This window comes from Carcharodon carcharias, chromosome 34, assembly GCF_017639515.1.
Source record: "Carcharodon carcharias isolate sCarCar2 chromosome 34, sCarCar2.pri, whole genome shotgun sequence".
Taxonomy (NCBI): domain Eukaryota; kingdom Metazoa; phylum Chordata; class Chondrichthyes; order Lamniformes; family Lamnidae; genus Carcharodon; species Carcharodon carcharias.
In genome coordinates this window covers 29,814,914-29,842,554 of record NC_054500.1, presented here as the reverse complement: position 1 = coordinate 29,842,554, position 27,641 = coordinate 29,814,914, and the positions used below count along the sequence as shown (strand labels likewise).

The following is a 27,641-nucleotide window of genomic DNA, read 5'->3' as shown; positions in this document are numbered from 1 at the left end:
CCCAGCCCAGTGACAGCCCAGTGACAGCCCAGCCCAGTGACAGCCCAGTGACAGCCCAGTGACAGCCCAGTGACAGCCCAGCGCAGTGACAGCCCAGCCCAGTGACAGCCCAGTGACAGCCCAGCCCAGTGACAGCCCAGTGACAGCCCAGCCCAGTGACAGCCCAGTGACAGCCCAGCCCAGTGACAGCCCAGTGACAGCCCAGCCCAGTGACAGCCCAGCCCAGTGACAGTCCAGCCCAGTGACAGCCCAGTGACAGCCCAGCCCAGTGACAGCCCAGTGACAGCCCAGCCCAGTGACAGCCCAGTGACAGCCCAGCCCAGTGACAGCCCAGCGACAGCCCAGTGACAGCACAGCCCAGTGACAGCCCAGTGACAGCCCAGCCCAGTGACAGCCCAGTGACAGCCCAGTGACAGCCCAGCCCAGTGACAGCCCAGCCCAGTGACAGCCCAGTGACAGCCCAGTGACAGCCCAGCCCAGTGACAGCCCAGTGACAGCCCAGCCCAGTGACAGCCCAGTGACAGCCCAGCCCAGTGACAGCCCAGCCCAGTGACAGCCCAGCCCAGTGACAGCCCAGTGACAGCCCAGCCCAGTGACAGCCCAGTGACAGCCCAGCCCAGTGACAGCCCAGCCCAGTGACAGCCCAGTGACAGCCCAGCCCAGTGACAGCCCAGCCCAGTGACAGCCCAGTGACAGCCCAGCCCAGTGACAGCCCAGTGACAGCCCAGTGACAGCCCAGCCCAGTGACAGCCCAGTGACAGCCCAGCCCAGTGACAGCCCAGTGACAGCCCAGTGACAGCCCAGTGACAGCCCAGTGACAGCCCAGCCCAGTGACAGCCCAGTGACAGCCCAGTGACAGCCCAGCCCAGTGACAGCCCAGTGACAGCCCAGCCCAGTGACAGCCCAGCCCAGTGACAGCCCAGTGACAGCCCAGCCCAGTGACAGCCCAGCCCAGTGACAGCCCAGTGACAGCCCAGCCCAGTGACAGCCCAGTGACAGCCCAGCCCAGTGACAGCCCAGCCCAGTGACAGCCCAGTGACAGCCCAGCCCAGTGACAGCCCAGTGACAGCCCAGCCCAGTGACAGCCCAGCCAGTGACAGCCCAGCCCAGTGACAGCCCAGTGACAGCCCAGCCCAGTGACAGCCCAGCCCAGTGACAGCCCAGCCCAGTGACAGCCCAGCCCAGTGACAGCCCAGTGACAGCCCAGCCCAGTGACAGCCCAGTGACAGCCCAGCCCAGTGACAGCCCAGTGACAGCCCAGTGACAGCCCAGCCCAGTGACAGCCCAGTGACAGCCCAGTGACAGCCCAGCCCGACAGAGAGTGTGCTGAACTGTCAGAGGCGCGATTATTCACTGAAACCTTGTTTGTCTCCTCCAAGTGTCATTGTTCCAAGAGCAGAGATTCTTTGGGATAAAAGCAAAAAACTGTGGATGCTGGAAATCCAAAACAAAAATAAAAATACCTGGGAAAACCTCAGCAGGTCTGACAGTGTCTGCGGAGAGGAACACAGTTAACGTTTCGAGTCCGTATGACTCTTCAACAGAACTAAGGAAAAATAGCAGAGAAATGAAATATAAGCTGGTTTAAGGGGGGCTTGGACAGGTAGAGCTGGATAGAGGGCCAGTGATAGATGGAGATAACCAAAAGATGTCACAGACAAAAGGACAAAGAGGTGTTGAAGGTGGTGATATTATCTAAAGGAATGTGCTAATTAAGGGTAGAAAGCAGGACAAGCAAGGTACAGATAGCTCTAGTGGGGGTGGGGTGGGGGGAAGGGATTTAAATAGGCTAAAAGGCAGAGATAAAACAATGGATGGAAATACGTTTAAAAATAATGGAAATAGGTGGGAAAAGAAAAATCTATATAAATTATTGGAAAGAAGGGGGATCGGAAAGTGGGTGGGGATGGAGGAGAGAGCTCATGATCTAAAATTGGTGAATTCAATATTCAGTCCGGAAGGCTGTAAAGTGCCTAGTCGGAAGATGAGGTGTTGTTCCTCCAGTTTGCGTTGGGCTTCACTGGAACAATGCAGCAAGCCAAGGACGGACATGTGGGTATGAGAGCAGGGTGGAGTGTTGAAATGGCAAGCGACAGGGAGGTTTGGGTCATTCTTGTGATCAGACCGCAGGTGTTCCGCAAAGTGGTCGCCCAGTTTACGTTTGGTCTCTCCAATGTAGAGGAGACCACATTGGGAGCAACGAATGCAGTAGACTAAATTGAGGGAAATGCAAGTGAAATGCTGCTTCGCTTGAAAGGAGTGTTTGGGCCCTTGGACAGTGAGGAGAGGGGAAGTAAAGGGACAGGTGTTGCACCTTCTGCGGTTGCATGGGAAGGTGCCATGGGAGGGGGTTGAGGAGTAGGGGGTGATGGAGGAGTGGACCAGGGTGTCCAGGAGGGAACGATCCCTGCGGAATGCCACTTGGGGGGGTGAAGGAAAGATGTGTTTTGTGGTGGCATCATGCTGGAGTTGGCGGAAATGGCGTAGGATGATCCTTTGAATGCGGAGGCTGGTGGGGTGATAAGTGAGGACAAGGGGGACCCTATCATGTTTCTGGGAGGGAGGAGAAGGTGTGAGGGCGGATGCGTGGGAGATGGGCCGGACACAGTTGAGGGCCCTGTCAACCACCGTGGGTGGAAAACCTCGGTTAAGGAAGAAGGAGGACATGTCAGAGGAACTGTTTTTGAAAGTGGCATCAGAACATCCCCCACCTCCGTCCCCCACCAGGATGGTCTGAGGGCCCTTAGCTTCTTCCTCGAACAGATACCCGAACAATCCCCATCCACCACTACTCTCCTCCGTCTGGCTGAACTTGTTCTCACGCTGAACAATTTCTCCTTCAACTCCTCTCACTTCCTCCAAATAAAAGGTGTGGCTATGGGTACCCGCATGGGCCCCAGCTATGCCTGTCTCTTCATGGGGTATGTGGAACATTCCTTGTTCCAGTCCTACTCCGGCCCCCTTCCACAACTCTTTCTCCGGTACATCGATGATTACTTCGGTGCCGCTTCATGCTCTTGTCGGGACTTGGAAAAATTTATTAATTTTGCTTCCAATCTCTACCCCTCCATCATTTTCACGTAGTCCATCTCTGACACTTCCCTTCCCTTCCTTGACCTTGCTGTCTCAATCTCTGGTGATAGACTGTCCACCAATATCCATTACAAACCCACCGACTCCCACAGCTATCTCGACTACAGCTCCTCACACCCCGCTTCCTGTAAGGACTCCATCCCATTCTCTCAGTTCCTTCGCCTCCGTCGCATCTGTTCCGATGATGCTACCTTCAAAAGCAGTTCCTCTGACATGTCCTCCTTCTTCCTTAACCGAGGTTTTCCACCCACGGTCGTTGACAGGGCCCTCAACCGTGTCCGGCCCATCTCCCGCGCATCCGCCCTCACGCCTTCTCCTCCCTCCCAGAAACATGACAGGGTCCCCCTTGTCCTCACTTATCACCCCACCAGCCTCCGCATTCAAAGGATCATCCTCCGCCATTTCCGACAACTCCAGCATGATGCCACCACCAAACACATCTTCCCTTCACCCCCCTTATCGGCATTCCGCAGGGATCGCTCCCTCCGGGACACCCTGGTCCACTCCTCCATCACCCCCAACACCTCAACCCCCTGCTATGGCACCACCCCATGCCCACGCAAAAGATGCAACACCTGCCCCTTCACTTCCTCTCTCCTCACCGTCCAAGGGCCCCAACACTCCTTTCAAGTGAAGCAGCATTTCTCTTGCATTTCCCTCAATTTAGTCTGCTGCATTCGTTGCTCCCAATCCGGTTTCCTCTACATTGGAGAGACCAAACGCAGACTGGGTGACCGCTTTGCAGAACACCTTCGGTCTGTCCGCAAGAATGACCCAGACCTCCCTGTCACTTGCCATTTTAACACTCCACCCTGCTCTCATGCCCACATGTCCGTCCTTGGCCTGCTGCATTGCTCCAGTGAAGCCCAACGCAAACTGGAGGAACAACACCTCATCTTCCGACTAGGCACTTTACAGCCTTCCGGACTGAATATTGATTCACCAATTTTAGATCATGAGCTCTCTCCTCCATCCCCACCCACTTTCCGATCCCCCTTTTTTCCAATAATTTATATAGATTTTTCTTTTCCCACCTATTTCCATTATTTTTAAATGTATTTCCATCCATTGTTTTATCTCTATCTTTTAGCCTATTTCAATCCCTTCCTCCCACCCCAGCCCCACTAGGGCTATCTGTACCTTTCTCGTCCTGCTTTCTGCCCTTAATGTCACCTATTCGCACTTATCTTAGCTAATGTCACCACCATCAACACCTCTTTGTCCTTTTGTCTGTGACATCTTTTGGTTACCTCCACCTATCACTGGCCCTCTATCCAGCTCTACCTGTCCCAGCCCCCCTTAAACCAGCTTATATTTCACCTCTCTTCTATTTTTCCTTAGTTCTGTTAAAGGGTCATACAGACTTGAAACGTTAACTGTGTTCCTCTCCGCAGACACTGTCAGACCCGCTGAGTTTCTCCAGGTATTTTTATTTTTGTTTTGGATTTCCAGCATCCACAGTTTTTGCTTTTATGTTTGCTGTGTCTGGGATCTTGCTGTGTGCTAATCTCCTTGCCATGTTTTCCAGGATGAATCAGTGAGAGAGATTTCTGGTGACCTGATAATTTGTCTAAATGCAAATTGTCGTCTGTAAATTGAAGCCTTTTTTTTGCAAGTGGATGCTTCTGTTGCAGTACGTCGGATCACCAGCTGGTGGTGGTATTGACCAGTAATCAGAAACAAAGTGCTGTTTAATAGATCAAATCAGTCAATGTCTCAGTGTGGAAATCAGCAATGAATCACAAGCCAATCTTTCTCATTGGCTTCATTTTGACCTTCAGGCAGCCTGAAGAGATCATTGAGATGAGAATGAGTTAGTTGGCCCTGCGGGGGGAAGACAAGGACTGGGGTTTTGGTCGGTATTATTTTTTTGTAATTCATTCAAAGAATGTGGGCACCACTGGCTGGGCCAGTATTTATTACCCATCCCTAATTGCCCTTGTGAAGGTGGGGGTGAGCTGCCTTCTTGAACTGCTGCAGTCTGCGTGATGTGGGTACACCTGCTGTGCCAGGATTTTGACCCAGCGACAGTGAAGGAACTGCGATATATTTCTAAGTCAGGATGGTGAGTGACTTGGAAGGGAACTTCCAAGTGGTGGTGTTCCCATCTATCTGCTGCCCTTGTCCTTCTAAGTGGTAGAGGACCCAGGTTTGGAAGGTCCTATTGAAGGAGCCTTGGTGAGTTGCTGCAGAGCACCTTGTAGATGGTACACACACTGCTGGCACTCGGTGATGGAGGGAGTGAATATTTAAGGTGATGGTTAGAATGCCACTTAATCAGGTCACTTTGCCCTGGACGGTGTCGAGCTTTTTGAGTGTTGTGGGAGCTGCAACTCCCCTGCAAGTGGGGAGTATTCCATCACACTCCTGACTTGTGCCTTGTAGATGGTGGACAGGCTTTGGGGAGGCAGGAGGTGAGTTACTCTTCACAGGATTCCCAGCCTCTGACCTGCTCTTGTGGTCACAGTATTTATATGGCTAGTCCAGTTCAATTTCTGGTCAATGGTTACCCCCAGGATGTTGATGGTGGGGGATTCAGAGATGATAATGTCATTGAATGTCAGTGGGAGATGGTTCAATTCTCTTTTGTTAGAGATGGACATCGCCTGGCTTATTATCCCAAACCTGGATATTGGCCAGGTCTTGCTGCATTTGCACATGGACTACTTCAGTATCTGAGGAGTGGCGAATAGTGCTGAACATAGTGCAAACAACTTCAATGCTGACCTTCTGATGGAGAAGAGGGCATTGATGAAGTAGCTGAAGATGGTTGGGCCGAGGACACTACCTGAGGAACTCCTGCAGTGATGTCCTGGGGCTGAGGTTATTGGCTTCCAACAACCACAACCATCTTCCTTTGTGCTGGGTATGACTCCAACCAGCAGAGAGTTTTCCCCCTGATTCCCATGGACTCCAGTTTTGTAGGGTCCTTGATGCCACACTTGGTGAAATACAGCCTTGATGTCAAGGGCAGTCGCTCCCTCTCACCTCTGGAGTTCAGTTCTTTAGTCCATATCTGAACCAAGGCTGTAATGAGGTCAGGAGCTGAGTGGCCCTGGCAGAACCCAAACTGGGCATTAGTGAGCAGGTTACTGCTGAGAAGTGCCGCTGATAACACTGTCGATGACACCTCCTATCACTTTGCTGGTGATTGAGGGTAGACTAGTGAGGCAGTCATTGGATGGATCGGTTATGTCCTGCTTTTTGTGGACAAGATATGACTGGGCAATTTCCCACATTGTCGGGTAGATGCCAATGTTGAGGCTGCACTGGAACAGCTTGGCTAGGGGTGCAGCAAGCTCTGGAGCACGAGTCTCCTGTACTATAACCAGGATGTTATCAGAGCTCATCATCTTTGCTGTTAATTATACAGTTTCTATACACAGTTTACATACAGGCTTAAATATTATTATAGTTTAATAGTATTTGGGTAAATGAGCAGACTGAATGAGGGGTTTTTAGCTGGAAGTACATAATATATAAATTGTGTCTCTATCAACAATAACTTGTCAACTGTCACATATATCTAGGTCATGGTTGATGTTAATATTTTAGAGTTTAGATTTGTTAGTCTGAAGTTAGTTTCAGTCACATGACTGCAGGGTTAACACTTCTGGACTCCAGACCACCACGATACAATGTCATTCACTCTTACCTCTATCCCAGCTTCAGTCCAAACAACCCATTTTGTTCAATATAGTTCCTGGAGAGCAGCAGTCCAGAGGTTTCATATTCCTCGAATGCTGGTTCACCCTTTAACAATGTGATGTGTAAACTTTACAGGCAGCTGTGAAGTTCCCTTATTCAGGTGCATGTTTAAATAAATATTGACCACAGAATTGAATACTGTCCACAATTTAAACATCCACAGTTACATGTTAGGTTGCAGGTTTTGGGGCTGCTTCCCAAACTATGATCCCACTGTGCGTAATGTCCAATATCCTTGTGGTTATACTGAACATAACAATCGGTTCTTGGTTGAGAAGGAATCAGAGGATTTGGGGGCAGACGGGGTAGTAGAGATCAGCCATGATCTTTTCAAATGGCAGAGCAGACTCGAGGGGCCGAATGGCCTACTAATCCTAAAAGCAAACAATGTGCCTAAAGACCAGACTCCAGAGCTGTGTCCCTCAGAGCTGTGTCCCTCAGAGCTGTGTCCCTCAGAGCTGTGTCCCTCAGCGATCCAGCCCCCTCAGTTCTAACAATGCGGAGTTTAGTAACTGTTTTTTGCCGTTATTTCTACCAGGTGACAGTGGAAACTGGATCGAGATTGCGTACGGGACAAGTTCTGGAATGGTCCGTGTGATTGTGCAGCATCCTGAGACAGTGGGTTCTGGTCCACAGCTCTTCCAGACATTCAGTGTTCATCGCAGCCCCATCACAAAAATCACACTCTCTGAGAAAAACCTCATCTCGGGTAGGAAACCATGATTAATCTTCACCTTTTTGGCACCATTTCCTCAACCCCCCCCCCACCTCATCAGTCACATCTCTTACCCCTGTCAGTCCAACCCACTACTCAGCTACCTGTCCTGGGCTCACTCCCTCCACAGCCCTCACTGCAAAGACAGGGAGGATCCCCCGAGTGTGGGCAGGAATGGTGAGTGTCAGATTATCGGGATCAGAGTCTGATACAGTGTGTACCAACTCTCAGCCCCCGGACCCCAATCCCTCCTTCCCCAATCTCTGCAGTTGACCCACTGTAGTCTACAGCAGCAGGATTGATCAGGTTGCTGCTATCGATCACTGCTCAGTCCCCACCACTTGTTTGCATTTTAGCTGACAGTGCGAGTAGCTTAAAACTGTGAAGCCTTCTACAGCCAAATAGCATGGGTTCATGAGGCACGTGGGGTCACTTCAGCCAAATGGCAATTGGCACTTTCGGGAGCTGAGATCTGTGTTTTTTATTCAGTCTGTGCAGATAATAATCACGTGAGGACGTGGAGTGTAACCAGATTCCGGGGAATGATCTCCACACAGCCTGGATCAACCCCACTGGCATCATTTAAAATCCTCTCGCTGGAAGACTTGGACGGACACGGAGGATGTTCTGCGGGTTTGGAGATCGGTAAGAGGCAGCAAGATTGGTGTTAGTGTGTGGAACTGACACAAAACATTGCAGAGCTGGCCTCTGATTCATCGGTGTGTGTGTGTGTACCTTGCCTCTGCCAGTTCCTGTTGCTGCTGCCTGTTTCTCAGATGCATCTATGAAAGGTGGGTTCACCCCTTGTGTTGGTTCTGTCACCACCTGTCACAAGCCCTTCAAGACTTAGCCAGCTCAGTCAGTTACGGTGCTACCAAGCCACAGTTAGCGATGGACATTGAAGTCTCCCACCCAGAGTATATTCTGTGCTTTACCACCCTCTTCCAAATGGAGGAGCAGTGACTCATCAACTGAGGGAATGCAGTAAGTGGCAATCGGAAGTAGACTTCCTAGTTTATATTTAACCTGATTCCGTCAGACTTCATGGAGTCTGGAATCAATGCTGAGGCCTCCCAGAGCATCTCCTTCCCAACTTTGTCACCACTGCTGGTGGATCTGTCCTGCTCATGGGGCAGGACATAAGGACATACCCAGGGATGGTGAGAGAAGTACAAAAGTAAAATACTGCAGATGCTAGAAATCTGAAATAAAACAGAAAATGCTGCAAGTATTCGGCAGATCAGACAGCATCTGTGGAAAGAAACCGAGTGAATGTTTCAGGCCATGATGGTACTTTGGTAATGTGTGAGCCATGGACACTATAAGGTGTGGTTCAGTGAGAATGACTGGGTTGTTTGACTGCTGTGGGACAGCCCTTCTAATTTTCACACCAGTCCCAGGCACTACCAAAGAGGACTTTACACAGTCAACTGAACTGATGCTGGGTGATATACCCGGTTTATTCCTTTTCAACTTGCTTGGAGCAGTTTGGTACAACGAAGGGTTTGCTTGACCCTGTTTCGGAGGACAGTTAAGGGTGAACCACATTTTGTGGGTCTGAAGTTGCATGTAGATCAGCCCATTAAAGGAAGGCACATTTCCTTCCCTAAAACTCAAATAGGTTTTACAACAGCCCAGTAATTTCCCCATCACCTTAACTGAGACTAGCTTTCTACTGTGTGTAATTTGCCTCTCTCTCTCTCTCTCTCTTACAGGCGCTTTCTCTCTCTCTCACACTCTCTCTCTCTCTTTCTCACAGGCCCATTCGGGGAACGAGATGATGAGCAAGTTTTCATTCAGAAAGTTGTTCCTGACACAAATCAGATCTTTGTGCGTCTGTCCTCAACTGGCAAGAGGTAATGGAACACACTGAAACTCCCAAAAGCAGCCAGTCCTTGCACTGAATGGGCTTTCTAAGATAGCATTGTTAGTACAGGGGAATTCAGAAATATTTTCCAGAGTTTGGTTTCAGAGGGAGGTTTTAAGAAGCATCTGAGAGGAGGAGACAGACAAAAGGAGAGATTTAAGGTTGGAATTCTGAAACTTGGGGCCAGGTAACTGAAGGTATAGATGCCAATGGTGAAGGAATTAAAATGGATGATGTTCAAGAGGCCAGAATTAAAGGAGCACTGAGTTCTTGGAGTGTCAGGATTGGAGGAGTTACAGAGATAGAGAGGGTTGTAGAGCATAGAGGAGGTTACAGAGATAGGGAGGGTTGTAGGGCATAGAGGAGGTTACAGAAATAGGGAGGGTTGGAGAGCATAGAGGAGGTTACAGAGATAGGGAGGGTTGTAGAGCATAGAGGAGGTTACAGAAATAGGGAGGGTTGGAGAGCATAGAGGAGGTTACAGAAATAGGGAGGGTTGGAGAGCATAGAGGAGGTTACAGAAATAGGGAGGGCTGCAGGGCCTAGAGGAGGTTACAGAGATAGGGAGGGTTGTAGGGCATAGAGGAGGTTACAGAGATAGGGAGGGTTGTAGGGCATAGAGGAGGTTACAGAGATAGGGAGGGTTGTAGGGCATAGAGGAGGTTACAGAGATAGGGAGGGTTTAGGGACATAGAGGAGGTTACAGAGATAGGGAGGGGTGTAGGGCATAGAGGAGGTTACAGAGATAGGGAGGGTTGTAGGGCATAGAGGAGGTTACAGAGATAGGGAGGGTTGTAGGGCATAGAGGAGGTTACAGAGATAGGGAGGGTTTTGGAACATAGAGGAGGTTACAGAGATAGGGAGGGGTGTAGGGCATAGAGGAGGTTACAGAGATAGGGAGGGTTGTAGGGCATAGAGGAGGTTACAGAGATAGGGAGGGTTTTGGAACATAGAGGAGGTTACAGAGATAGGGAGGGTTGTAGGGCATAGAGGAGGTTACAGAGATAGGGAGGGTTTTGGAACATAGAGGAGGTTACAGAGATAGGGAGGGTTGTAGGGCATAGAGGAGGTTACAGAGATAGGGAGGGTTGGAGAGCATAGAGGAGGTTACAGAGATAGGGAGGGTTGTAGGGCATAGAGGAGGTTACAGAGATAGGGAGGGTTGTTGGACTTAGAGGAGGTTACAGAGATAGGGAGGGATGTAGGGAATAGAGAAGGTTACAGAGATAGGGAGGGTTTTGGAACATAGAGGAGGTTACAGAGATAGGGAGGGGTGTAGGGCATAGAGGAGGTTACAGAGATAGGGAGGGTTTTAGGACATAGAGGAGGTTACAGAGATAGGGAGGGTTGTAGGGCATAGAGGAGGTTACAGAGATAGGGAGGGTTGTAGGACATAGAGGAGGTTACAGAGATAGGGAGGGTTTTGGACATAGAGGAGGTTACAGAGATAGGGAGGGTTGTAGGCATAGAGGAGGTTACAGAGATAGGGAGGGTTGTAGGGCATAGAGGAGGTTACAGAGATAGGGAGGGTTGTAGGGCATAGAGGAGGTTACAGAGATAGGGAGGGTTGTAGGGCATAGAGGAGGTTACAGAGATAGGGAGGGTTGTAGGGCATAGAGGTGGTTACAGAGATAGGGAGGGTTGTAGGGCATAGAGGAGGTTACAGAGATAGGGAGGGTTTTGGAACATAGAGGTGGTTACAGAGATAGGGAGGGGTGTAGGGCATAGAGGAGGTTACAGAGATAGGGAGGGTTGTAGGGCATAGAGGAGGTTACAGAGATAGGGAGGGTTGTAGGGCATAGAGGAGGTTACAGAGATAGGGAGGGTTGTAGGGCATAGAGGAGGTTACAGAGATAGGGAGGGTTTTGGAACATAGAGGTGGTTACAGAGATAGGGAGGGTTGTAGGGCATAGAGGAGGTTACAGAGATAGGGAGGGTTGTAGGGCATAGAGGAGGTTACAGAGATAGGGAGGGTTGTAGGGCATAGAGGAGGTTACAGAGATAGGGAGGGTTTTGGAACATAGAGGTGGTTACAGAGATAGGGAGGGTTGTAGGGCATAGAGGAGGTTACAGAGATAGGGAGGGTTTTGGAACATAGAGGAGGTTACAGAGATAGGGAGGGGTGTAGGGGCTGGAGGAGGTTACAGAGATAGGGAGGGTTGTAGGGTATAGAGGAGGTTACAGAGATAGGGAGGGTTGGAGAGCATAGAGGAGGTTACAGAGATAGGGAGGGTTGTAGAGCATAGAGGAGGTTACAGAGATAGGGAGGGATGTAGGGCCTAGAGCAGGTTACAGAGATAGGGAGGGATGTTAGGACTGCAGGTGTTGGAGATAGTAGTGTAGTAGGTTGCAGAGTCTGGAGGAGTTTAGAGAGACCTGAGGGGTGAGGCCATGGATGGTTTGATAAACCTGGCTGAGAGTTTAAAATCAAGGCATTACTTCATTGTAGGTCAGTGGGCACGGGTGATAGATGAAGGGGAATTAGTGCGAGTTCAAACATGGGCAGAGTTTCCAGTCAGTTCATGTTCATGGAGAATAGAAGGTGGGGGTTTGGGCCAGGAGAGTGTTGGAACAGTCGAATCTGGGGGTAATAAAGGCGTGCATGAGCTGAGGCATTTTAAACGTTCTGGAGATGTGAAGAGATGCTTCAAATCCTTGTGTTTGATCCCAGTGTAAGAAGTGGGGAAGCATGGGGGGGGGTTCATGAATGAGCAAGTGTGCAAACTAATGCAGTGCTGAGGGAGAGCGGCAGCCAAGGATGCCATTATTCAGATGAGATCTAAACCAAGATTCTGTTTGGCCTGGTCAGGTGGGAAGGAAAGTGGCAAATGGAATTCAGCCCCGAGAAATGAGCTGATGCATTTGGGGAGGTCAAACAAGGCAAAGGAAATCCTAATAAATGGGAGGATAGTGAGAGCATAAAAGAAGTGAGAGAGCTTTGAGTGAACGTGCACAGGGAAGGTTAACAAGGGGGTAACAAGGCATATGGATTCCTTTCATTTGTTAGTCAAGGTATAGAATATAAGAGCAGGAACTGAATAAAAACTTTAGTTAGGCTGCAACTTTAGTACTGTGTGCAATCCTGGTCAATGTACCTGATTGTTTAGTACTGTGTGCAATCCTGGTCACTGTACCTGATTGTTTAGTACTGTGTGCAATCCTGGTCACTGTACCTGATTGTTTAGTACTGTGTGCAATCCTGGTCAATATACCTGATTGTTTAGTACTGTGTGCAATCCTGGTCACTGTACCTGATTGTTTAGTACTGTGTGTAATCCTGGTCACTGTACCTGATTGTTTAGTACTGTGTGCAATCCTGGTCAATGTACCTGATTGTTTAGTACTGTGTGCAATCCTGGTCACTGATTCTGATTGTTTAGTACTGTGTGCAATCCTGGTCAATGTACCTGATTGTTTAGTACTGTGTGTAATCCTGGTCACTATACCTGATTGTTTAGTACTGTGTGCAATCCTGGTCAATATACCTGATTGTTTAGTACTGTGTGCAATCCTGGTCAATGTACCTGATTGTTTAGTACTGTGTGCAATCCTGGTCAATGTACCTGATTGTTTAGTACTGTGTGCAATCCTGGTCAATGTACCTGATTGTTTAGTACTGTGTGTAATCCTGGTCACTGTACCTGATTGTTTAGTACTGTGTGTAATCCTGGTCACTATACCTGATTGTTTAGTACTGTGTGTAATCCTGGTCACTATACCTGATTGTTTAGTACTGTGTGTAATCCTGGTCACTGTATCTGATTGTTTAGTACTGTGTGCAATCCTGGTCACTGTATCTGATTGTTTAGTACTGTGTGCAATCCTGGTCACTGTACCTGATTATTTAGTACTGTGTGCAATCCTGGTCACTGTACCTGATTGTTTCGTACTGTGTGCAATCCTGGTCACTGTACCTGACTGTTTAGTACTGTGTGCAATCCTGGTCAATGTACCTGATTGTTTAGTACTGTGTGCAATCCTGGTCAATGTACCTGATTGTTTAGTACTGTGTGCAATCCTGGTCACTGTACCTGATTGTTTAGTACTGTGTGCAATCCTGGTCAATGTACCTGATTGTTTAGTACTGTGTGTAATCCTGGTCACTGTACCTGATTGTTTAGTACTGTGTGTAATCCTGGTCACTGTGTACCTGATTGTTTAGTACTGTGTGCAATCCTGGTCAATGTACCTGATTGTTTAGTACTGTGTGTAATCCTGGTCACTGATTCTGATTGTTTAGTACTGTGTGCAATCCTGGTCACTGTATCTGATTGTTTAGTACTGTGTGCAATCCTGGTCACTGTATCTGATTGTTTAGTACTGTGTGCAATCCTGGTCACTGTATCTGATTATTTAGTACTGTGTGCAATCCTGGTCAATGTACCTGATTGTTTCGTACTGTGTGCAATCCTGGTCAATGTACCTGATTGTTTAGTACTGTGGTAATCGTGGTCACTGTACCTGATTGTTTCGTACTGTGTGCAATCCTGGTCAATGTACCTGATTGTTTTGTAAAGTGGGAATCGTGGTCACTGTACCTGATTGTGTGCAATCCTGGTCACTGTACCTGATTGTTTCGTACTGTGTGCAATCCTGGTCAATGTAACTGATTGTTTAGTACTGTGTGCAATCCTGGTCAGTGTACCCAATTGTTTAGTACTGTGGGAATCGTGGTCACTGTATCTGATTGTTTAGTACTGTGTGCAATCCTGGTCAATGTACCTGATTGTTTTGTACTGTGGGAATCGTGGTCACTGTACCTGATTGTTTAGTACTGTGTGCATTCCTGGTCACTGTACCTGATTGTTTCGTACTGTGTGCAATCCTGGTCACTGTATCTGATTGTTTAGTACTGTGTGCAATCCTAGTCACTGTACCTGATTGATCAGTACTGTGTGCAATCCTGGTCACTGTACCTGATTGTTTAGTACTGTGTGCAATCCTGGTCAATGTACCTGATTGTTTAGTACTGTGTGCAATCCTGGTCAATGTACCTGATTGTTTAGTACTGTGTGCAATCCTGGTCAATGTACCTGATTGTTTAGTACTGTGTGCAATCCTGGTCACTGTACCTGATTATTTAGTACTGTGTGCAATCCTGGTCACTGTACCTGATTATTTAGTACTGTGTGCAATCCTGGTCACTGTACCTGACTGTTTAGTACTGTGTGCAATCCTGGTCAATGTACCTGATTGTTTAGTACTGTGTGCAATCCTGGTCACTGTATCTGATTGTTTAGTACTGTGTGCAATCCTGGTCACTGTACCTGATTATTTAGTACTGTGTGCAATCCTGGTCACTGTACCTGATTGTTTCGTACTGTGTGCAATCCTGGTCACTGTACCTGACTGTTTAGTACTGTGTGCAATCCTGGTCAATGTACCTGATTGTTTAGTACTGTGTGCAATCCTGGTCAATGTACCTGATTGTTTAGTACTGTGTGCAATCCTGGTCACTGTACCTGATTGTTTAGTACTGTGTGCAATCCTGGTCAATGTACCTGATTGTTTAGTACTGTGTGTAATCCTGGTCACTATACCTGATTGTTTAGTACTGTGTGTAATCCTGGTCACTGTGTACCTGATTGTTTAGTACTGTGTGCAATCCTGGTCAATGTACCTGATTGTTTAGTACTGTGTGTAATCCTGGTCACTGATTCTGATTGTTTAGTACTGTGTGCAATCCTGGTCACTGTATCTGATTGTTTAGTACTGTGTGCAATCCTGGTCACTGTATCTGATTGTTTAGTACTGTGTGCAATCCTGGTCACTGTATCTGATTATTTAGTACTGTGTGCAATCCTGGTCAATGTACCTGATTGTTTCGTACTGTGTGCAATCCTGGTCAATGTACCTGATTGTTTAGTACTGTGGTAATCGTGGTCACTGTACCTGATTGTTTCGTACTGTGTGCAATCCTGGTCAATGTACCTGATTGTTTTGTACTGTGGGAATCGTGGTCACTGTACCTGATTGTGTGCAATCCTGGTCACTGTACCTGATTGTTTCGTACTGTGTGCAATCCTGGTCAATGTAACTGATTGTTTAGTACTGTGTGCAATCCTGGTCAATGTACCCAATTGTTTAGTACTGTGGGAATCGTGGTCACTGTATCTGATTGTTTAGTACTGTGTGCAATCCTGGTCAATGTACCTGATTGTTTTGTACTGTGGGAATCGTGGTCACTGTACCTGATTGTTTAGTACTGTGTGCATTCCTGGTCACTGTACCTGATTGTTTCGTACTGTGTGCAATCCTGGTCACTGTATCTGATTGTTTAGTACTGTGTGCAATCCTAGTCACTGTACCTGATTGATCAGTACTGTGTGCAATCCTGGTCACTGTACCTGATTGTTTAGTACTGTGTGCAATCCTGGTCAATGTACCTGATTGTTTAGTACTGTGTGCAATCCTGGTCAATGTACCTGATTGTTTAGTACTGTGTGCAATCCTGGTCACTGTACCTGATTATTTAGTACTGTGTGCAATCCTGGTCACTGTACCTGATTATTAGTACTGTGTGCAATCCTGGTCACTGTACCTGACTGTTTAGTACTGTGTGCAATCCTGGTCAATGTACCTGATTGTTTAGTACTGTGTGCAATCCTGGTCAATGTACCTGATTGTTTAGTACTGTGTGCAATCCTGGTCACTGTACCTGATTGTTTAGTACTGTGTGCAATCCTGGTCAATGTAGCTGATTGTTTAGTACTGTGTGTAATCCTGGTCACTGTACCTGATTGTTTAGTACTGTGTGTAATCCTGGTCACTATACCTGATTGTTTAGTACTGTGTGCAATCCTGGTCAATGTACCTGATTGTTTAGTACTGTGTGTAATCCTGGTCACTGATTCTGATTGTTTAGTACTGTGTGCAATCCTGGTCACTGTATCTGATTGTTTAGTACTGTGTGCAATCCTGGTCACTGTATCTGATTATTTAGTACTGTGTGTAATCCTGGTCACTATACCTGATTGTTTAGTACTGTGTGCAATCCTGGTCAATGTACCTGATTGTTTAGTACTGTGTGTAATCCTGGTCACTGATTCTGATTATTTAGTACTGTGTGCAATCCTGGTCAATGTACCTGATTGTTTCGTACTGTGTGCAATCCTGGTCAATGTACCTGATTGTTTAGTACTGTGGTAATCGTGGTCACTGTACCTGATTGTTTCGTACTGTGTGCAATCCTGGTCAATGTACCTGATTGTTTTGTACTGTGGGAATCGTGGTCACTGTACCTGATTGTGTGCAATCCTGGTCACTGTACCTGATTGTTTCGTACTGTGTGCAATCCTGGTCAATGTAACTGATTGTTTAGTACTGTGTGCAATCCTGGTCAATGTACCCAATTGTTTAGTACTGTGGGAATCGTGGTCACTGTATCTGATTGTTTAGTACTGTGTGCAATCCTGGTCAATGTACCTGATTGTTTCGTACTGTGTGCAATCCTGGTCAATGTACCTGATTGTTTAGTACTGTGGTAATCGTGGTCACTGTACCTGATTGTTTCGTACTGTGTGCAATCCTGGTCAATGTACCTGATTGTTTTGTACTGTGGGAATCGTGGTCACTGTACCTGATTGTGTGCAATCCTGGTCACTGTACCTGATTGTTTCGTACTGTGTGCAATCCTGGTCAATGTACCTGATTGTTTAGTACTGTGTGCAATCCTGGTCAATGTACCTGATTGTTTTGTACTGTGGGAATCGTGGTCACTGTACCTGATTGTTTAGTACTGTGTGCATTCCTGGTCACTGTACCTGATTGTTTAGTACTGTGTGCAATCCTGGTCACTGTATCTGATTGTTTAGTACTGTGTGCAATCCTAGTCACTGTACCTGATTGATCAGTACTGTGTGCAATCCTGGTCAATATACCTGATTGTTTAGTACTGTGTGCAATCCTGGTCACTGTACCTGATTGTTTAGTACTGTGTGCAATCCTGGTCAATGTACCTGATTGTTTAGTACTGTGTGCAATCCTGGTCAATGTACCTGATTGTTTAGTACTGTGTGCAATCCTGGTCACTGTACCTGATTGTTTAGTACTGTGGTAATCGTGGTCACTGTACCTGATTGTTTAGTACTGTGTGCAATCCTGGTCACTGTATCTGATTGTTTCGTACTGTGTGCAATCCTGGTCAATGTACCTGATTGTTTAGTACTGTGTGCAATCCTGGTCAATGTACCTGATTGTTTAGTACTGTGTGCAATCCTGGTCACTGTACGTGATTGTTTAGTACTGTGTGCAATCCTGGTCAATGTACCTGATTGTTTAGTACTGTGTGCAATCCTGGTCACTGTTCCTGATTGTTTAGTACTGTGTGCAATCCTGATCACTCTATCTGATTGTTTCGTACTGTGTGCAATCCTGGTCAATGTACCTGATTGTTTAGTACTGTGTTCAATCCTGGTCAATGTACCTGATTGTTTAGTACTGTGTGCAATCCTGGTCACTGTACCTGATTGTTTAGTACTGTGTGCAATCCTGGTCACTGTTCCTGATTGTTTAGTACTGTGTGCAATCCTGATCACTCTATCTGATTGTTTCGTACTGTGTGCAATCCTGGTCACTGTTCCTGATTGTTTAGTACTGTGTGCAATCCTGGTCAATGTACCTGATTGTTTAGTACTGTGTGCAATCCAGGTCACTGTACCTGATTGTTTAGTACTGTGTGCAATCCTGGCCACTGTTCCTGATTGTTTAGTACTGTGTGCAATCCTGATCACTCTATCTGATTGTTTCGTACTGTGTGCAATCCTGGTCACTGTTCCTGATTGTTTAGTACTGTGTGCAATCCTGATCACTCTATCTGATTGTTTCGTACTGTGTGCAATCCTGATCACTCTATCTGATTGTTTAGTACTGTGTGCAATCCTGGTCAATGTACCTGATTGTTTAGTACTGTGTGCAATCCTGGTCAATGTACCTGATTGTTTAGTACTGTGTGCAATCCTGGTCACTGTACCTGATTGTTTAGTACTGTGTGCAATCCTGGTCACTGTTCCTGATTGTTTAGTACTGTGTGCAATCCTGGTCAATGTACCTGATTGTTTAGTACTGTGTGCAATCCTGGTCACTCTATCTGATTGTTTAGTGCTGTGTGCAATCCTGGTCAATGTACCTGATTGATCAGTACTGTGTGCAATCCAGGTCAATGTACCTGATTGATCAGTACTGTGTGCAATCCTGGTCAATGTACCTGATTGATCAGTACTGTGTGCAATCCTGGTCAATGTACCTGATTGTTTGCTGTTTTTTTTCCATATTCAGCTCATGAAAGGATGTAATTGCACTCAAGAGGTACAGAGCAGATTTACAAGGATGTTGCCAGGACTGGAAAATTGCAGCTGTGAGTGAAGATTGGATAGACTGGGATTGTTCTCCTTGGAATAGAGAGGGCTGAGGGGAGATATGATTAAGATGTACAACATTGTGAGGGCCCTGGACAGTCTGGATGGGAATGGCCAATTTACTTTAGCAGAGAGACCAGTGACTAGGGGGCAGAGATTTAAAGTGATTAATCTTTCTACCAAAGAGGAGACGAAGAAATATTTTTTCATCCAGAGGTTGTGGGGCTTTTGAGCTCACTACGTGAAAGGGGAGAGGCAGAAACCCTCATCTCATTGAGAAGGTTTCTGGATTAGCTCCTCCATGGCTGGGACCTGCAGGGCTACAGACCAAATGCTGGGAAGTGGGGTTAGGCTGCGAGGTGCATTTTTCTTCAAAGGCACAGACTCGAACTTTCCACGATTCTGAAGATATAAATGATTGCACAACACTATTCTGAAGTACAGGGTTGTTTCCCTGTGATCCTGGCCAATATTTATGTCCCAAACAACTCACAAAAACCAGATTATTTGGTCCTTATCACATTGCTTTTTGTGGGAGCTTGCTGTGTAATTTCACTGCCGTGTTCCCTACATGATGACAGTGACTACAAAGCAGTTATACTTGCGTGACTGCAATGTGCTTTGAGATGTCCTGAAGCAGTGAAAGGTGCTACAGAAATGCAAGTTTATCTTTCTCTACAAAGGGGAGAGGCTGATAAACCCCCAGTGGTGCAGCCTCTTAGCTGCTAGGACAGCTGCATAGTGAGGTCAGGGGAACTGTAACAGCCCCTCCCGGTTATCTGCAGCTGCTCAGGCTACTCTAGAGACTGAACAATTGGCTAAGATTCAGGACTGAAAATGGATGTCATCGGTTGATATGGGAGAAATCATCTCAAAATGAACAGACCAAGATCGTTGGTTAATTTTCCCTCTGTCTCACCCCCTCCCTGTTCTCTCTCCACCCATCTCACCCCCTCCTTCCCATCTCTGTCTTACTCTGACACAGGATCTGTGAGGTTCGTTCAGTGGACAGCACTGCAATCACTGCTTTCACTGTGCATGAGTGTGAGGGATCGAGTAGGATCAGCTCCCGTGCCCGTCGCTACCTGTTCACCGGACACACCGATGGCAGCATCCAGATGTGGGACCTCACCACAGCCATGGAGACAACTGGCAAGGCAGCAAACAGAGGTCAGGGGTCGTGCAGGGGTTTGGGGGAGGGGGCACAGCAGGTGCCATGAGGCGTGCAGAGGGTTAGCCGGACTGCAGGGGTCAGGGGGGCACACGAGAAGCTGGGGGGTGTGCAGGGGGTGTGCAGGGGTCAGGGGGGCACACGAGAAGCTGGGGGGTGTGCAGTGGTTCGGAGGCACAAAGCAGTTTGTGGGGGGGTGGAGATGGTGGAATCACTGGGTGTCTGTCTGGGGTCAAAGGGCAGTTTGCAGCCCTCAATTTGTGTTTCTCTCCAAACAGGAAAAAAATCTTCAAAGACCAGAAACCCACCCCCAACCCTGGCCTTGGGATGGAGATGGGGGTGAGGAGTGGGTGGGGATAAGGGTGAGGGTGGGCTGATGGTGGGGGTACAGCCTGTTTCTGGGTCAACCCTTGTTCTGTGGAATTATTGCAATTTGCCAGAATGATGATGAGTTGAGGCTCTCTCAGCCCATTGTCACGCTCAACGTTTGTGAGGTCAAGATTGTGCTGGGGTGTGATGCCTGCTGCAGTCAGTCAGCTCACACGAGGACGGCTACAATCTGAGCAGCGGAGGGTCAGTTGGAGAGGAGAACAAAGAACCTTTTTTAATCTATTTTAATTTTATTTTTAACGTTGAAAGATTCTGCTGGCCCCACAGTGCAGGAGCTCCTTCAGCAGCTGGAACAATGTGACCTCGCGCTGACCCGAACACCAGATGTGAGCCCTGCAGAATCGCTGGCCCATCCCATCATGCTGCGGGTCTCATCATCCAGGTAATGTCCTGGTCAATAAGTTCACTCATGAAATGTAAAGGATGACAAAGTGCAGAAAGCCGCTGAACATCAGGGACAAAGAATTAAACCCAGACCAGGAATAAAAAAGAAATGCTAAAGCATCTGGTGCTGTGGGGACTCAGTCCCAGCCCCATTGCTGCACAGTCTGATTCTGACACTGAGCTGTTCATTTCACTCAGGTTACAGTAGAATGCGGGAATAAACTGCTTTATAACTAGAATATTAGGATCAAATCGACAGTGAAAGTATTAGAGGGAGAAAGTGTGACATAAGCAGGTGATCTACAAGCAGTTTAGTGCTGTCACACTACAAAATGCTCAGTAACTACTGGCTGCAGCCTATAGTTGGCCCTGGCACAGGATTTTCAGGTTCAGATGGATACCGTTTTGTTGCAATTCTTTCCTTTTTTGTTTAAACAGCCAGTTTCAAACAGCCGATGGATTCCGTGAGAGGTGGATGCGGAGTGGAACTGGAGGCATTTGGAAAGAAAGCCCCTTGGTGACCAGAGAGCGGGAAAGATTTTCCAGTGTGTGCAGTCTGCAGTCACCCATTGCCAGTCGAACCTCATTGGATCAGGGTGATGTTTCCAGTGGGAACCCTCAGCTAATGATATCACATCGCTCATCTCTGAAAGCAGAGTGTCCCAGTGGTGAAAATAGTGCGTCAGACAGTGAAGGCAGAGCGGGGCACCGAGGAAGCTTTGTTGAGCGTTGTCAGGAGTTGGCACGCTGCACTGAATTAAGTGCCATGGATCCTCGCCGGTTTAGCTTTGAGTCTGAGGGCAGACTATCGACGAAAGGTAGACCCCTGGGTCCATGCAGTTCAGCACAGGGGTCGAAAGCTGTGTCACCCAGTCCAACGCTCTCAGTCAGAACTCTCCCTCCCAATGTACCATCAGCAATTGCCACAGCAGAGTCTCAGTTGTCAGTAGCAAATCCCCTCAGTCCAGCCACTGAAGCAGCTACTGCCACCAGGCCCAGAATGAATGAGACCTCGTTCTGACTATCACTGCCCCGTGGTCAATGACCAGCCATAACACCAATGTCCAGTCATCGACAAGATCCCAGCAATGGACTTTCTCAGCTGCTGTGAAACATTGTGTTAGCTTTTGAAGGCTGAGTACTTGCAGCAGACTTTTTCAATCCCATCTTCCTGGCTTTTGACTGAGTGGTCGCCTCTCATCTCCCCACCACCAAACTCCCCACACTCGAAACCCTTCCATAAAGCATCAGAGAAATCCACCAGTCCAAATCGGCTACTTTTCCAGTTGTGTGGAAATTCCAACAGCCCCGAATTCCAGCCCCAAAAACTGCTCCGGATTGATCCTGATTCGATGCATATTGTGACGTACTGAGCCCCAGAATTCGGAGTTATCGACAGTTCACATTAAAAATTGCACATTTTAAAACACCTGAAGTGTTAGCTTTTAATAACTTCATGACATAATAACCCAGTTAGTTTTGGGTCAGAGGCAGTTCATGATTTGCTATATATTTAAAAATTGTTTAATGTGCTGATGCGTTTTCTAGAATGAAGTAAAGAATGAAGGATTCCTTTTGTTTCATCTTCCACCACTGGTGCTTTTCACAAGATTTACTCCTAACATGTTGGACTTGCAACTGCTGAACACTCTCCTACTAATGGACCTAACCCCTTCTCATTATCTAACCCCCATGCTGGACTTCCCCTGGTCTATTCCTTATGTTTCTTATATAAGGCACAGTGACCAATTGTGGAGAGATTAAAATCTGGAATGCTCAAAGGGCCAGAATTAGAGGAGTGGGAAATCTCGGGAATGTTGTGGGGCTAGAGGAGTGAAGCCATTGAGGGATTTTGTGGCCATTATAAATTAATCCTTTAGATTGATAAAAGATAATTAAATAGGTGGAACAAACAACAAAAAATGTGTATTTGTATCACGCCTTTTGAGTTAATTAAACATCCCAAAGTGCTTCACAGGAGTGATTATCAAACAAACATTTGACAGAATGAATGAGGCAATACTAACACAGATGACCAAATGCTCACTCAGAGCTAGGTTTTATTGAGAATCTTGAAGGAGAAAAGAGAAAGAGGGAAGTGAGATTTAGGGAAGAAATTCCAGAGTTTGGGACCTAGACAGCTGAAGGCCCGGTGCCATCGATTGTACATCGGAACTGGAGAAGCTCATTTAACCCTTTCAGCCTATTCCACCATCCAGTAAGATCATGACTCTTATTTATGCCCAATACCTCTTAATATCTTTGGATAACAAAAACTTGCCAATTTCAGATTTAAAATTAATAATTGATTTGACATCAATTGCTGTTTCTGGAAGAGTGTACCAAACTTCTCCCACTGTTTTGATTATTTTCTGCACCAATTCAGGACATTTAATTAGATATGTATCTAGACTCCCAAGTCTATCTCAACCACAACTGTTCCTAGTTTTTCATCATTTAGGATGTTCCCTCCTTTTTAGGTCCACAGTGGATAACCTCACATTTGCTTAAATTGAAACCCATTTCAGTTTTTCACACCCAATGAATCTTGCTAATAACTATTATTTTCTGGTTCCATCTACACTGCTTGTAATGCTACCTATCTTTGTGTCATTGGAAAATTTGGATATATAGCTTTCAATCTCATTATTTGGTGCTTTAACAAATATGATGAATAGTCGAGTCTCCAAATGTACAGTTCCTTTTTGTCCCAGTACTGGTACCAGTGTCCCATGAAATGGAAGTTCCACTTTCCAATTCCACTCCTTCACTTCAGTAATTTATTCATCCCTACGCCAATTTGCATTTGGTTTGAGTAATAGTTACACATCCATTCGTCTTGGGAGTAATATTTTTGCCGCATAAGTGCCATGGCATTACCATTGCTGAATCCCCATCATTAACATCCTGGTCCTGGGGGGGGTTACCATTGACCAAAAACTAAGCTGGAGCAGCCATATAAATACTGTGGCTACAAGAACAGGTCAGAGGCTGGGAATTCTGTGGCAAGTAACTCAACTCCTGACTCACCAAACCTGTCCACCATCTACAAGGCACAAGTCAGGATTGTGATGGAATACTCCCTGGATGAGTGCAGCTCCAGCAACACTCAACAAGCTCGACACCATCCAGGACAAAGCAGCCCACTTGATTGGTACCACATCCCACCACCTTCAACATCCATTCCCTCCAACACTAACGCACAGTAGCAGCAGTGTGTGTACCATCTACAAGATGCATTGCAGCAACTCACCAAGGCTCCTTCGACAGCACCTTCCAAATCTACAACCTCTACCATCTAGAAGGACAAGGGCAGCAGATAGATGGGAACACCACCACCTGGAAGTTTCCCTCCAAACCACTCACCATCCTGACTTGGAAATATATCGCTGTTCCTTCACTGTCGCTGGGTCAGAATCCTGCAACTCCCTCCCTGTGGGTGTACCTACACCACCGCCTGCCCCAGGAAATGCCCATTATTCACCTGAGGCAGCAGAGGTGGAAGCTTTTCAGCTGCTTTTTTTGGCTTGTATAAGTTGTCCACGTCTCGTTACTGTAAAAACAGATGCTGAGAACACAATCCTGATACACATGGAGTTTTGTATTTTTGGTTAGTTTGCTGTTGGTCCAAACTCAACTTCCCAACTTTACATGGAAGCTGCAGCCTTGGCAATCCTGGTGCTGTTTCAGCATCAAGGAACGGGTTTCTGGTAACTGTTGATCCGAGGTATGTGAAGCAGGGTGTGAACCATGGAAGGTTTATGGCACAGGAAGGCCAATTGGCCCTTCTTATGGCACTTGAGGTGCATATCCAGACACCTTTCTCAATGAGTTGAGAGTTTCAGCCTCTACTCCCCTTTCAGGCAGGACGTTCAAGACCCCCACACCCTCTGGGTAAAAAGATGTTTCCTCGTCTCCCCTCCAATCTTCCTACCAATCACTTTAAATCTATGCCCACTTAAGCCCTTCTCATCCATTCTATCTAGGGCCCTCACAATGTTGTACATCTCAATCATATCTCCCCTCAGCCCTCTCTGTTCCAAGGAGAACAATCCCAGCCTATCCAAACTTCCCTCATAGCTGCAATTTTCCAGTCCTGGCAACATCCTTGTAAATCTGCTCTGTACCTCTCGAATGCAATTACATCCTTTCTGTAATGAGGTGACCAGAGCCACACATAGCTGTGGTATAACTAATGTTTTATATAATTCCAGAAAACCCCCCTGCTCTTATATTCCATGCCTTGGCTAATAAATGAAAGGGTTCCATATACCCCCTTAACCACCTTATCAACCTGTCTTGCTCCCTTCAGGGATCTGTGGACATTCACTCCAAGGCCCCTCGCTTCCTCTCCACCTCTCACTATCCTCCCATTTATTGTGTAATCCTTTGCCCTGTTTGACCTCCCCAGATGCAGCATCTCTCATTTCTGTGGGTTGAATGGGTTGAATCCCATTTGCTACTTTTGTGCCCACCAGCCCAGTCCATTGATATCTTCCTGCAGTCCCCTCCTCATTGGCAGCTTTTGTGTCATCTGCAGACATCTTGATCATTTACATCCAAATCATTAATATAGCCCACAAAAAGCAGGCAGCCCAGTGCAGAACCCTGCAGAACCTCATTGGAAACAGATGTTTTTCTGACTGGAAGGTCAACAATAACCTTTTGTTCCCTGCCACTGAGCCAATTTGGTATCCAGTTTGCTACATTCTCCTGGATCCCATGAGCTTTTGTTTTTTTTAACCATTCTCCCATGTGGGACCTTGTCAAAAGCCTTGTTAAAATCCACGTGGACCACATCAACTGCACTACCTTCATCAACCCAACTTGGTACTTGCTCAAGTCAGGCTTGACCTTCCCTTATCAAATCCATGCTAACTGCCCTTGATCGATCTGTGCCTTTCTAAGTGACAGGTTATCCTGTCCCTCAGAATTGATTCCAATAATTTGCCCACTATCATCAGACTGACTGGCCTGTAATGATTTGGTCTATCCCTTTTTAACAAAGGTACAATGTAACCAGACCTCCAATCCTCCAACACCTCCCCTGTATCCAGTGGGGATTGGAAAATGATGATCAGACCCTCTGCTATTTCATCCCTGGCTTCTTTTAACAGCCTGGGGTACATTTCATTCGGCCCTGGTGACTTATCCACTTTCAAGGATGCTAATCCTCTTAATACTTCCCCTTTCCCGATGTTTATCACATTCAATACTTCACACTCCTCCTCCTTAACTGCAATGTCTGCTTTGTCCCCCTCTTTTGTGAAGACAGACACAAAGTATTCATTAGGATCCATCCCCACATCCTCTGCCTCCACACACAGGTTACCTTTTTGATCTTTTATGGGTCTTACTCTTTCCTTAGTGACCCTCTTAGTGCATTGATAAAACATCTTTGGGTTCTCCTTGATTTTTCTTGCCAATATTCTTGCTTTCCAAATGTCCTTTTTGATTTTACCCTTCCACTTTCTAGACTCCTCTCAGTTTTCTGTAGTATTGAGTCCTCAGTGTCTGACATAAGTTTTCCTTTTCTGCCTTATCTTACCCTGTTAGCTCCTTGACATCCAGGGGACTCTAGATTGACCGCCCCACCCTTTTCCTTTGTGGGAACGTTTCCTCTGAACCCCTTGAATCTCCCCTTTGGTTGCCACCCATGGCTCTGACACTGATTTACCCTCAAGTAGCTGTTTCCAGTTCACTTTTGCTAAATCACCCCTTGGCTTAGTAAAATTGGCCTTGTCCCAATTTCGAACTTTAACTCATGTACCATCTTTGACCTATTCCATAAATATGTTAAAACTAATTGTATTGTGATCACTGTCACCAAAATGCTCTCCCACTGTCACTCCTTCCATCTGCCCAGCTTCATTTGTTAAAGCAGAACTGCACCCTCTCAATGTTGATAGAGGGTGGAGTTTCTACAGCCTGGCTCATAACTTTGGTTTTTCTGGTGCTGATTGTCAGTTGTATAATAATCCAAAGGTTATAATACTTGCCCTGTTCTTTAATTTAACTCCTAGTCCCTGGCATTCTCTCAACAAGACCTCTTGCTCACTCTTCCCTATGATTTGGTCCCAACGTGGATCACAATGAATGGATCATCTCCCTCTCTAATGCCCTTTCAACCCCATTCCAGATGCCACTCATCCTGACACCAGCTCAGCAACAAACTGTGGGAGATTCTTGATTCTGCTTAGAAAGGATGTGATTTGCCTCCTAATTACTGAATCTACAACTACCACGTTACACTTCCCCTTCTACCCCCCCCTGGCCTGCCCCTTTGGACAGCCTCCTGCTCCAATGCCCCATGGTTCACATTCTGCCTGTTGCCTGCTTCTGACAATCTTTATCCTCATCCTCCTCCTCAGCAAGTACGTTGTGCTTTCTGGAGAGGATCAGTTTCTCTGAATCCTAATCTTCTACCTGACTGAGCTCCTCTTATTCTACATGCCCCCCTCTGACCTGCACCTCTCCAAAAGATGTGACTGATGGCTGGAGCAAACTACCCAGATATTCCTCCTGCTCCCTGATATGTGTCAGAGTCTCTGCGACTCTCACTCCAGCTTGAGGAGTCTGAGCCGGGGAGGTTCGAGATGGAGATGTCGACTGGATTGTGTTCATTCAGGCCAGTCCCACTGTCCACAAACTCCACTCCCCCTCCCTAATACTGCAGTCCAGACATAAAACCTACTCTTAGTCTAGATTATTTATATCTACTTTTTAGTTTGTAATTTTTTTCTTTTTCTATGCATTGACTTTGCACTAAACACTAAAATAGAGGAAAAAGGTGAAATATTCACTGACTTGCTAAGCACAATGAGTATTGAAGGCAAAAAGCAGCATCTCCTTGGTAAATTGCCAGTTTTGACCCCCTTTACGATGCGTGGGTTTCACACTCTCACTGGAAGTACTGTTTACTTCTGTCAATCTTTTTGAGCAGCAACCAGGTTATAA

General features: G+C 46.8%; 1 protein-coding gene across 1 annotated transcript in view; it reads left to right on the top strand.

Moving 5' to 3' along the window:
• The window catches only part of shkbp1 (SH3KBP1 binding protein 1), a 60,014-nt gene extending 37,360 nt beyond the window's left edge, over window positions 1-22,654 (top strand). The window contains exons 13-18 of the mRNA XM_041179443.1: window positions 7,340-7,510; window positions 8,006-8,161; window positions 9,276-9,372; window positions 19,725-19,909; window positions 20,550-20,682; window positions 21,123-22,654. Of these exons, the coding sequence (XP_041035377.1) occupies window positions 7,340-7,510; window positions 8,006-8,161; window positions 9,276-9,372; window positions 19,725-19,909; window positions 20,550-20,682; window positions 21,123-21,705 (1,325 nt within the window). The 3' untranslated portion in view covers window positions 21,706-22,654. The remainder of the gene's footprint in view (window positions 1-7,339; window positions 7,511-8,005; window positions 8,162-9,275; window positions 9,373-19,724; window positions 19,910-20,549; window positions 20,683-21,122) is intronic.
• Window positions 22,655-27,641: the final 4,987 nt, after the last annotated feature.